At 41.5% G+C, this 13433-nt stretch overlaps 1 protein-coding gene across 1 annotated transcript in view; it reads left to right on the forward strand.

Moving 5' to 3' along the window:
- The window catches only part of LOC145416052 (putative glutamate receptor), a 69725-nt gene that overhangs the window by 13458 nt on the left and 42834 nt on the right, over nucleotides 1-13433 (forward strand). The window contains exons 3-4 of the mRNA XM_080285151.1: nucleotides 1488-1747; nucleotides 13101-13245. Of these exons, the coding sequence (XP_080141277.1) occupies nucleotides 1488-1747; nucleotides 13101-13245 (405 nt within the window). The remainder of the gene's footprint in view (nucleotides 1-1487; nucleotides 1748-13100; nucleotides 13246-13433) is intronic.

Consider the following 13433-nt stretch of genomic DNA (forward strand, 5'->3'; position numbering starts at 1 on the left):
GCATTCAAAAAGATAACACAGTCCAGTTTTTTATGAACCTTTAAAATGCAAAACGGATAAAAAGTCAAAAGTAACACAAGGTAGATATTACACAAAATGATATAATAATAATAATAATAATAATAATGATAATAATAATAATAATAATAATAATAATAATAATAATAATAATACAAAGAAAGATAAAAACGTAAATTTTGGTTCCATGCAAGTTATCTCCCAGTTATGACATTTTTTTTTTTTTTTAATAACAAAATGAGACATGGCTACTTACCACGCAGGACTTAGCAACTAACAAAAACTGTAAGGTGATACAATTATAATTATTACGCCTCTCAGATTTTTCAGAATCTTTATAGTAATGAGCCATGCAATTCATTTTCAGACAACAGATCAAAGGAGAAATCACAAAAGAATATACATGTACAGTAATCAGATATTACAGTAGGAATCGCTGCAAAGAAGTAAAGCACTGTTTCCAGGGCTTGCCTGTACAGTAACTGCATGGATGCCCACCCGACAGGGCACCAACTAATCGTGGTGTAGCTGCAAACCACCGCCCTACTCGGTTCTTATGTTTATACAGATAGATAAATAGATTCCTAAGCTCGCGGTTGTATGTTTGTATATCTGTATTGTGAATATTTTCGGGGAGCATCATCCTAAAACGGTAAAAGGATTCGGCACTCTCAAAAAAAATTGTAATTGACCACGTCCTGCGTTGTTCCAGAATACCTGTATATATGACAAAAGAGGGATTAACAAAACATTAAAGACATATAATAACATCTAACTACATAATCCTAGGTTCGCATCTGACTGTCTGTCTGCAGTGCCAACTTTGTACGGAGCATCACACTAAAGCAGTTTGAGTATCAACAAACCCCCAAACCAGTGCTGGTAAGGATCCCCTGTAGTGTGCCTTAAGACCACCCACTAAATCCGGAAATGTCGAAAGCGGACCCGTGTCGTGCCAGAATTCCCGTAATTGTGACGCGGGGGTGCAGGGCAAAACATTGGCAACACGTTAACATCTACATCTGTAATAATAAGTTTGTTTGTGAACTGCGTCTGTCTCTCTGTAACTGGACCTTTGTGAACAGCATCATGCAAAAACGGTAAGAGGTATCAAATAACTACCGAACCATTAGTTATTGAGGATCCTTTGGAGTTTACTTTAGGTAAAAATGGTTTGCCTTTTTGCTGTTAAAAAAATAAAAAAATGGATACTTCTGATAGCAGAGAATCCAAAAAGAAGTGTGTGTGTGTGTGTGTGTGTGTGTGTGTGTGTGTGTGTGTGTGTGTGTGTGTGTGTGTGTGTGTGTGTGTGTGTGTGTGTGTGTGTGTGTTGATAATTTATCTATTCATTTATAATCGGTACAGGCATAACAATGGTGGAGGTCTTAGAAGCACATCAAAATTTCACACACACTCTGCAGCCTGTAATGCCAGATGGACAGATAACCTACTAAATTGTCTTACTGCAGACGCCACAGCCATCGGAACAGGGATCATAATGATGGACTTGCTGGGTTCCCGTCTAAACTTCACGTACACGATTCAACCCGTACCGCCAGACGGACAGTGGGCAGACTACATCAACGGGTCGTGGACAGGACTGCTAGGACAGCTGGTGAGGAGAGAGAAAGACCTCACCTTCAACAACGTCGGCATCTTGCATGATAGGCTGGAGGTCGTGGATTTCTCAATACCAGTGAAGACTGATGCTTTCAGCGCTGCACTCAGAGTAAGTTAACGCCTTGAATCTTCCAGCATTGCATGGTATAATGTATTATGAAAGTAATGGAAGGTTATCTTATTCCTGCCGTTGTTACTTTAAGAAACTTTGAAATATAGCCTCAATGCACTCAAATCATAAGCATACAGCACCCATGTTCACAGCATATGCTCTCACGGCCACTTTCTACCGCGCACAACAACTCCAGTTCTTCCTTCTTATTTCTTTGTCATCCACGCATATATCTTTAGCTCCAAACAGTTTCATTCTCGAAGGCTATTTTGAAATGTACCTTAACTGCACTCAGACCACTTAAATTACAGCATCCCTTTTTGCACGGTATACAGTCATGGCCTATCCTAACTACCCACCCTAGCTGCCCCACCATCCACCAACAATTCATTCCATTTCACCCATTCCTTTGCTAATCATGCTGTTTCTTTATACGGCTGTTTCATGGGGGAAAGCAGATCACACGGTTGACAAATGACGGTGCTCATTTTAAGCCTTTTCCTCTGATGACGCATTTTTCAACAAAATACTTGATACTTTTAAACGACACTATTGAACTTGGGACAGACTTTCAGAACTGGAGGAGTCAAGTACAGCCTCCATTATCTCCAACTACAAGGCGCTTTCCCAGGCTGAATCAACTTGTTCGGGAGCAGTAAAAATAAATAAAATATTCATTATTGTCATCAACGATGTCGGTATCCTGCACAATTAACTAATATTTATAGATTTTTCAAAGTCATGATTACTGATTCGTACAGCACCGTGCTAAAAGCTAGTTAATCCCTTAAATCCGATAATGTTTTTCTAATGTTAACTCCTTTTATCCGGTAACGTGTTTTATTGATTTATTCGTGTTGCCTCCGTACGATCTACTCCACTTTGTGGAGACTTTTTTAGGTGAAGTCGTAAGTGAAGGTTAAACCTACCCTCGCCAGCAGTGCTGACTCTTCCACAGATTTATCTGCAGATCTAGATTTTTGTGGGTATTTTCAGACTGTAGGATTTTGTTTGAAAAAGAAGCTTAAACTACATATTTTTATATGGGAAGACATTTTCCCTACAAAATAAGGACTTAACTCTCTTCATTGATAAGAAACTTGACACATATACTGTAGATATCACTTCAGCTCTTTGATAATTTTATTTGAAGTTCCCCAATAAGATAACATTTCACATGCGCTGTTTGATCTACCGGTTTCATTGCGAGTTCATCAGCAGAGCAAACTCTGCCTTTGTATACAGGAGGAATGGACACAGAACGATGTAATCCCACTTGGAAAAGATTTTTTGGTGTTGTAGGTGAGGGCACTCATCATCTACTCGCTCGATGTAGCTCTGCTCTCAGGTGGCTGCCCTTTCTTCTCTTCCTTCCTTCTTTCCTTCCTTCCTTCCTTCCTCTTCCGTCTTTCTTTCCTTCATTCTTTCCTCCTCCTTCTGTCTATGGGTGACTCTACATTGAGTGACAAGCCAAATGGTTTCCTGTACACCAGGAAACCATTTACTATGCTGGGTGGTAACCATATAACCAAATTATGGCGCCTGATGGTTTAGTGGGTAATTAAGGCACACCAATAGGACTGGACCTGTGCAGGTTTATATCCAAGTGGTGGTTGCTCACGAAGTGCCACTCAGGGATGAGTTAGGCTGGTCACTCTTATCTTAAATGTCAGGACCAACTTGCCTAGCCCATGCCTCCTACACTCCTCAGGGGACCACACAGAATTAGATGATGACGATAAAGATGATGATGATCATGAAGATGAAAAGTTCTTGTATTTGCATTAAATATGGCTTGGGTCCAGTGTTATATTCGGTTAATATGACTGACAGAAGTCGGTTACCACAAGTGCTTTCAGACTGGAAGGTTAATTTGACTTGTAACCAAGGAGATTCATTCCTGCTTTATATTAAGATCATAAAATGTCATGCAAACACTGTTTTGAATCAAATTGTCTGAGAGGCCCAGTTCCATTAGATGATAACAAACCGACTATACACAGTTCACTGTTTCGAAAAAAAAAAAAATCCCATCCCTGCCGTAGTTCTTTCTTTATCTCTAAATAGTGACATTATTCTGACTAAATTCCATTTCATCTTATGGCATGTGACTTCTCTGGTCAATTAGAGAAAAATTCACGGGGATCAAGAGGAACAGGGAGGCTGTGGAAAATATAAGACCTTCGTGTTGTCCTCCATTGCCACCCAAAGTTGCAGATTGTGTTATAGTGGTTTTCTCGGAATGGTCACTTTGGCAAATCTACAGATTTTTTTTTTTTTTTTTTTTTTTACCAGCATCGTAATTTCCTAGAATTCTTGGTGGCAACATTGCTGTCCGGTTAGAAATGTCACTCCCAAAAGCTGAATAAAATTGTTTGACGTTCACATGAATCAAGCGGAAAGTTATTCACTGAGTTGTAGAAGCTGAGCCGCGATAGCGAAACTGGTATTGTTTTCAATTTGTCTGTCTGTCTGTCCGTGTTTCCGTTAGCACGATAACTTCGCAAACGCTCAAGATATCACAAAATCCTACAGGTGTGTAGTAGAGAAGGAATTCGATCACGAGTTCGAAATTGGTGAAAGTAGGTCAATGTGTGTGTGTCTGTTACCACGATAACTTCGCAGCAGCTTAAGTTATCGTCACAAAATTTTACAGGTGAGTAGTAAGGATGAAAATCTGTACGAGTTCGAAATTGGTGAAAGCAGGTCAAGGTCATATTCCGAGCCGCGCTAGATATGTATCGGCTCGCGGCTGGTGTGATTCCTTCCTTGTGGGGACCTCTAGTTTTTAAGTTGAATTTAATCGTCTGACGACTAAAATAACAGAATTTTCGAGATTTCTGTTATCATCGGGGTTTGGGAAGACTTGTTTACCGTAACGTGACGAGAGGCCAGTCTTAAGATGAATGAACTCGTCTGACCATTCAATACGACAGTGAGAGTTATGTCATGGATTTGTTGAAAGCCGTGACTACTGAATGATATCGCACCATGCTCAATGTAAGCCATCCTTCAATCAGCTCATGTATTTTAAATTTCAAGCTATATCCAGAAAAGTGTCAATTAACTTTCGATTCCAACTCGTGCTTAAGGGGTAACATATAAAGTTTCCAAATCTGTCTTTGCTAAATACCATACAGAAGTGGACGAAGTCATTCAGAAATAGCGGTAATAAAATATACAAATACGTTATAGTGAAAGGATTATAAAGAACAGGGTTATAATGATGATGATGATGATGATGATGATGATTGGCTCCCAGAGCCCAAGTTTAAGCAAACGGACAAAAAGACCTTCGCTGTTTAAGTGCAAAGTTACTCTCAAAGCCACACTAACCTTCGTAGGAGTCGCGAAATCGTGTCGCCAAAATAATGATTTGTTTTTCTTTCTTATATCTTCATCAGTCATAACCCCAACATCAAAAGACGTACACGGGCATGAAACGCCACAAAAATGCTTACAGATGCATTGCAGTAAGAGAGTTAATATTTTAAGAACAATCTCTGTCACCCAGATCATGACTCAGAAAAGAATGAAAAAAAAATAAATAAATTATAGAATGATTGTTATGATAAGGGGGATGGAAAAGCTGTAGAATCGAGATGAAAAAGGACAGAAATAAGTGAGCGTTCGGAATGGGAGGAGATTCAGAATTCTACATCCAGACATCCAGTGCTACATTACATCCGCTACAAGCGTTTTGTGAGTACAGTGTGGAATGTAGTAATACGTATAGAACTCTGAATCTCCTCCCATCTTAACTTCTGTATCTCTTGCTTCTTTGATACTTTCATTTCTTGTTTCTATACTTTTTTTATCCCTATATTTTGACAAGTACTTTAGACTAATGTGTTTTTCTTTATAGTTCATGATTATTTTTAAATGAGACCTGCCTGTCAAATACATACTACTTATACTCTTACCGCATCTAACGCGGTAGAGAGAGAGAGAGAGAGAGAGAAGCTAACCTTGACATAGTCATATAATTTCGTTTTGTGTGTGTGTGTGTGTGTGTGTGTGTAAGAGAGAGAGAGAGAGAGAGAGAGAGAGAGAGAGAGAGAGAGAGAGAGAGAGAGAGAGAGAGTAATCGTGTCGCAGTCACAGATAAATACATTGAGAGAGAGAGAGAGAGCGGGGGGGCGGGGGGAGTGTAAGAGAGAGACAGAAGGATGCCTACACAGTGTTTATGCATATACAGCCGCGTAAGCATAACATCCATAAACTTGAAGATAATGAACACCATGCCTTGGAAAAGACACCATGGGCGAGTGTGGGTAGTCAGGAGGAGTGAAGGAGGGGGTGGCAGTGATCCTGTGGAGTTATTAGACAGAGACTCGAAAGGGTGGAGTTCAAGCGTGATGTGCGACTCCACGACCATCCTGTGAAAGTTTTAATTTGTGAGGATATTACGCCCGTGAGGGACTAGTGTTGCGTACCTCACAACCCTACACACACACTGATATAGTATGACGAAAATTGGACCCGCCACAAGTGAGTTGCCCTTGCTTAATTATAAGAATACTTATTAATCTGCACGTGGTTGATGCCACGGCACAACCCGATTATTAATGTAGGAAAATAAGGACGAGAATTTACAGTGATATGTGTATACGAAGTAAACTGTGGTATAACATAGCATATTGAGGGTAAACTGTATTCCTATGTATGAGCAAGTGTTATAACAATGACGAGTGATGCCATTATAGTATAGTGAGAGAGTAAAATCGCATTTTCAGGTATGACCGAATAAATAGTCGAGTCTATGTGGGCGGGTTTCATTATCCCGTTTCCTCCTAAAAGAGTGCAGGCGGCTACATATACAAAAAAAAAAAAAAAAGACGTTCAACCACAAAGCCAGCCAGGAGGCAGGACGTGTGTGCTGGGCAATCCCCAGGTCCTGTACTCCCCTCTCACTTTTTTTTTTTTTTTTTTTTTACCAGCCCATACCCCACTGACCATCCGCCCCTCTCCCGGTGACGACTCTATGAGTTGCCTGGAATCACAGTCTGATTCACTTCTTCATTTCTGCAACATTCGCGGCCTTTCCTCTAACTTTCTCTCTGTTGAACATCACCTCTCCTCTTCTAAACCTCACCTTCTCTTTTTAATAGACTCAGCTGTCTGATGCAACTGACATCAAACTCTTTTCTGTATCCTCCTACGTTCTCTATACTCACTTCAAAGCCAAAGGTGCCAGTTGTGTATGTACAGTATATGCAACGACGTATCTTGCTCACATCTTCCTGAACTTGAGTCTTCTGAATTCACTACTCTCTGGCTTCGGCTTTCCTGTCATTCTCTGACTAAATATATCTGTGCTGTTTACTTATCCCCTAATTCTACTGACTATCAAAAATTCTTTGACTATCTTACTTCTACGATGGAACACATTCTATCCATTTCTCCTTTCCATGAAATCTCCATTCTGGGAGATTTCAATGTTCACCACCACCTTTGGCTCTCCTCTTCTTCCACTGATCCACCTGGTGAACAAGCCTACATCTTTTCTATCCTTAATGACCTAGAGCAGCACGTACAGCACCCTACCCATATCCCTGACCTCCTTGGAGAGAGTTCCAACATACTTGACCTCTTCCTTATAACTAATCCTTCTGCTTACTCTGTTAATATTTTCTCTCCATTTGGTTCCTCCGATCACAACCTTATTACTTTATCCGGTCCTATCGCTCTAGTAAGGCCTGTGGACCCTCCAAAGAAATGGCAGACTGGGAGGCCCTCACACAGTACTTCTTTGATTTTCCCTGGAATGATTATTGTATCCATGGCCGGGAGCAATCTGAGTGTGCCTTGTGCATTACTGATGTTATTCTCTCGGGCATGGAAGCATACATTTTTTTCTCATACCCTTTGACTAATGCAAGAAAGCCTTGATTTAATCGCGCTTGTTGTAATGCTGTCCGCAACAAGGAGAGCGCCTATGAAAGGTACCAGAGCCAACCCACCCTTGAATCACATCTTTTTTATGTTTTTGCCCAGAATCGTCCTAAGTCTATTTTTCGTTCTGCTGACAAAAATTTCATCTGTACAAAATGCTCTCAACTCTCCAACTTGAATTCTTCCCACTCCTTCGGCACCTTGCCAAAAACCTTTCTAACAACTTTACCTCATCATCCTTCCCTCCTCTTTTCCACTCTGATGGCTCTGTAGCTATTTCTTCTACTGATAAAGCAGATCTCTTCGCTCAGCCTTTCTCCCGCAATTCCACTTTAGTCGATTCCGGTGCTGTTTCTCCCTCACTTCCACCCTCTGACTTCCTCATGGCTGACATTAAAATTTCTTCAGCTGATGTATTTTCTGCCATCACTGGCCTTAATACTAACGAGGCATATGGGCCTCATGGAGTCCTTCCTGTTGTCCTCAAGAACTGTGTTTCTGTGCTTACACCCTGCCTAGGTAAACTCTTTCGCCTTTGTCTTTCAACTTGTACCTTTCCTTCTTGCTGGAAGTTTGCTTTCATTCAGCCAGTCCCAAAGAAGGATGACCATTCCCAACCCTCTAACTATCGTCCAATTGCTTTAACATCCTGTGTCTCAAAAGTTTTTGAGTCTATTCTTAACAGAAAAATTTTTAAGCATTTTTACTATCACAACCTTCTTTCTGATCATCAGTATGGGTTCCTTCAGGGAAGCTTCACTGGTGATCTTCTCACCTACTTTTCAGACTACTGGTCATCCTTCTTTCGGGACTTTGGCGAAAGCTTTGCCATTGCACTTGACATCTCAAAGGCTTTCGATCGAGTTTCTGTCCTTCTATCTGTGCCTTCATACAGTTTCCTTTATGGTCGTTCTATAGCCGCTGTTGTAGACGGCCATCGTTCTTCTCCTAGATCTATCAACAGTGGCGTTCCTCAGGACTCTGTCCTATCACCAACTCTCTGCCTTTTATTCAGCAATGATCTAAGCTGTTCATCTAACCCTATCTACTCGTACACTGATGATTCCACCCTTCGCCTTTCCATTCGGTTCCTGTAAAGTCCATTTCAGCAATTCCTTCAACAAACAAGGGATGAGGCTATGGCATTCCTAATATCTGACCTGGCTCGTACCCCTGACTGGGGTATAAATAATCTTAATTTTAATGCATCAAAGACTCAGTTCTTACACCTATCAACCCCACAAAATCTTCCACAGTAGTACCCACTAATGTTTAATATTATCCAGCTCAATCCAACATCATCCTTGAACATGTTCGGGGAGTTCATTCACTCGGGGTTTATCTTGGAAAGATCATATTACATCTGGTAAAATCTGTTTCTTAGAGTTTAAATGTGCAAAGCTGACTCCGTCCCTTTTTTACCCATGCACAGTTGTTGACTTTATTCGCCCCTGTATGGAGTACAACTCTCATGTATGGGAAGGCTCCCCACATACAGCTCTTCTTAATAGTGTGGAGTCAAAGGCATTTTGTCTCATTAACTCTGCTTCTCTTATTGGCTTCCTTCAACCTCTGTCTCTTCGTCGCACTGTTGCATCTTTATCTCTTTTCTATCGCTACTTCCATGGTCACTGCTTCTCTGAATTGTCTGCTTGCATCCCTCCACTTTTATGATGGGTGCATAGCACCTGTCTAGCAATAAACTCTATCATATTCTGTCCAACTCTCTAATGCAAGAGTTAACCGTCACTACCAGTCCATTAATGCAACAGGTCATCTCTGTAACTGTCTCCCTCTATATGTATTTCCTACTTCCTATGGTCTCCAGTCTTTCAGACGAAGTATGTCCAGGCATCTCAAAATGAACGTATCGTGAATTTGGCTCTCTTTTGTTCTGTTTTTGTTTTTTCTTGGAAGGAACTGTTTTGCGGGCTCCAACCTTCGGTTCCTTCTTCCTTACATAAAAAAAGGAAATACAGACAGAAGAAGACAGTTCCATAGTTGACCTGTTGCATAAATGAGGGACTGGGAGTAACGGTTAACTCTTGCACTAGAGAGATGGAGAGAAAATAGATGAGGGTTTGTTACTAGACGGGTGCTATGCGCCCGTGGAGGGATGTAAACAGACAGTTCAGAGGAGCAGTGACCATTGAAGTAACGATAGAAAAGAGATTAAGATGCAACAGTGTGGTGTAGAGACAGATGCTGAAGGGAGCCCTTAAGAGGAGGAAAGTTAACGAGACGAAAAGCCTTTGACTCCACCCTATTGAGAACAGCTGTATGTGGGGAGCCTCCCCACACAGGAGAGTTGTACTCTACACAGAGGTGAATAAAATCTGTGTATGAAGTCAACAACTGTTTAGGGATAAAAAGGTACGGAGTCAGCTTAGCACACCTAATCTCTTGAAAGCAGGTTTTACAAGAGATGTAATATGATCTTTTCAAGATAAATCTCAAAGGAATGAAACCCCATGTTTGTTTAAGGATGATGCAGGACTGAGCTGGATATTATTAGACATTAGTGGGTAGTCCTGTGAAAGATTTTGTCAGGTTGATAGATGTAAGAACTGAGTCTTTGATGCATTAAAAAGAAAAAGATTACATTTATCCCAGTCAGAGATATGACAAGTCAGACATTAGGTGTGCCATAGCCTCATCCCTCGATTGTTGGAGTAACTGATGAGATAGATGTTGCGGGAACCGAATGGAAAGGTCAAGGGTGGAATCATCAGCTTGTGAGTGGATAGGGTTAGATGTACAGCTTAGAAGTTCACTGATGAATAAAATCAAAAGAGTTGGTGATAGGACAGAGCCCTGAGGAACACCACTGTTGATAGATCTAGGAGAAGAACGGTGGTCGTCTACAACTGCAGCTATAGTTCGACCAGAACGGAAGCTTTAGATGAAGGCACAGATAGAAGGATAGAAACAGTAAGAGGGCAGTTTAGAAATTAAAGATTCATGACATACTCGACCGAAAGCCATTGAGATATCAAGTGCAATGGCAAAGCTTTCTCCAAAGTCCCGAAAGGAGGATGACCAGGAGTCTGAATAGTGATGAGAAGATCGGCAGTGGAGCGTCCCTGAAGGAACCCATACTAACGATCAGAAAGAAAGTTGTGATAGGAAAGAGGCTTTAAAATTTATCTGTTAAGAATGGACTCGAAAACTTTTGAGATACAGGATGTTAAAGCAATTGGACGATAGTTAGAGAGTTAGGAATGGCCACCCTTCTTTGGGACTGGCTGAATGAGAGCAAACTTCCGTCAGGAAGGAAAAGTACAGGTTGACAGACAAAGGCGAAAGAGTTTACCTAGGCAGGGTGTAAGCACAGAAGCACAGTTCTTGAGGATAACGGGAGAGACCCCATCAATCCCATGTGCCTTGTTAGTATTGAGGCCAGTGATGGCAGAAAATACATCAGCTGAAGAAATTTAAATGACAGCCATGAGGAAGTCAGAGGGGGGAAGTAATGGAGGAACAGCACTGGAATTGTCAAAGGTGGAGTTGGAGGAGAAAGTCTTAGTGAAGAGATATGCTTTATCAGTAGAAAAAATAGCTACAGAACCATCAGAGCAGAAAAGAGGAGGGAAAGACGTTGAGGTGAAATTGTTAGAAAGGTTTTTGGCGAGATGCCAGAAGGAGCGGGAAGAATTCGAGTTGGAGAGTTGAGTGCATTTAGTATGGATGAAATTATTTTTAGCAGAGCAAAAAATAGACTTAGCACGATTCCGAGCAGAATTATAAAAAAGATGTGATTCAAGGGTGGGTTGGCTCCGATATCTTTTATAGGCCCTCTGCTTGTTGTGGACTGTGTCAGAAGAAGTGTGATTAAACCAAGGCTTTCTTGCATTAGTCAAAGAATATGAGAAGGAAATGTATGCTTCCATGCCCGAGAGAATAACCTCCGTAATGTGCAAGGCACACTCAGATCGCTCCCGGCCATGGAAGCAATAATCATTCCAGGGAAAATCAAAGAAGTACTTCGTGAGGGCCTCCCAATCAGCAGCTCCAAAGTGCCACAACTGACGTTTCATTGGAGGGTCCACAGGTCATACCGGGGTGATAGGACAGGTTATTGTAATAAGGCTGTGATATAAGGAGCCCAACGGGGGGGAAAGATAACAGTGTAAGCAGAAGGATTGATTGTAAGGAAGAGGTCAAGTATGTTGGAGCTCTCTCCAAGGCGGTCAGGGATATGGGTAATGTGCTGTACAAGCTGATCTAGGTAATTAAGGATAGAAAAGATGTTGGCTTGTTCACCAGGTGTGTCAGTGAAAGGAGAGGAGAGCCAAAGGTGGTGGTGAACATTGATATCTCCTAGAATGGAGGTTTCAGAGAAAGGGGAGGCAGATAGGATGTGTTCCATCGAAGGAGAAAGACAGTCAAAGAGTTTTCATAGTCAGTAGAACTAGGGGAAAAGTAAACAGCGCAGATACATTTAGTCAGAGAATTACAGGAAAGCCAAAGCCAGAGAGCAGAGTATTCAGAAGACTCAAGTTTGGGAACACGAGAGCAAGATAAGTCGTTGTGTGCATATTATTCATAGAGCATACATCAAATGAAAGAAACCTATACTATCACAGGAAAAATCAACTAATATATTGACAATGCTGTACTCGGAAGTGAACCTGGAACTCTCTGATGGGAGCCATGCAGCTGTCCTCAGTGCCAGGACAGGTAAAAGTTGTCTCCCCTTTTCCCATATGTGTACCCAAGGTCTTCCCGCCCCCCACTGTGAGCCTCAAAGGGAGGCAACAACCCCTGCACTTAGACATGTACAAACTTGTAATCTTACCCACAGCACATCCAGGAAGTTAGTATGATGATTTTTATGTTCAACGAAAGGAGAGAATGCAATAGTAGAAGTTATCAACAGCATACCCAGTAAAATGGGTTACACACCCATTCACACACCATTCTAGCTCCCAGAATCCTGGCTCCCTCTCATAGGTACTCCTGTTCTCACATTGATTCATTATTACTAATCCGAATACTGTCAACTGAAAAAGGAGGTGCCAAACCATCGTCATGCATCCAACTTGCTCGATACTTTGCCATTTCCCTAGACTCATCAGCTTTCATATCTCTCTGTCTGATACACTCACTCACTCTGTCCATCCAACATTTTCTTGGCCTATCACGATTCCCACCACCTTCAACTCAGTCACATATATTTTTTCACCACCTTATTTACATCCCTTGTCTCCTTCCCAAAAAACATACTATCTAAGCATGCTTTCATCACTGATTTCCTTTCACTAACCACACTTTATCCCATCCTTTCCACTTCCAGCACCCCTCACACGTTTCCAAAAATCCCATCTTCACCTCTCCAGCTCTTGGCTGCTCGCCTCCATGCAATACTAGAGTCTTATATATAAATGTTAGTCTTAAATACTAATAATGATAATCATTATTATTATTTTCAGTAAAGTGCATTACTTCATTTCAGGTGCCTCCACCACCACCTCGCTGGCATGCTATGTTCTACCCCTTCACAACCATCACCTGGATTGCTCTGGCAGCCACTTGCATTATCACTACCCTCTTTTTCCACATCTTGATATTCAAGGACAGCTCGGTCGTCTATAACCATAGTGAGTAGTGACTGAACTGATTCTCTCTCTCTGCATTACCCTCTTGTTCCTTCACATTTTCTCCAAAGACAGTTCTATCGTCTGTAGCCGCTGTCAATAGCGACCTGGAGTCATAATACCTATAAACTGCGACTGACATTTTGTGCCACACCGAGATGGACTGCAACTGACATCTCAAGCCACTGCAG

The sequence above is a fragment of the Coenobita brevimanus genome, chromosome 104 (assembly GCF_032717465.1).
Source record: "Coenobita brevimanus isolate Jiangsu-jjx chromosome 104, ASM3271746v2, whole genome shotgun sequence".
Taxonomy (NCBI): Eukaryota; Metazoa; Arthropoda; class Malacostraca; order Decapoda; family Coenobitidae; genus Coenobita; species Coenobita brevimanus.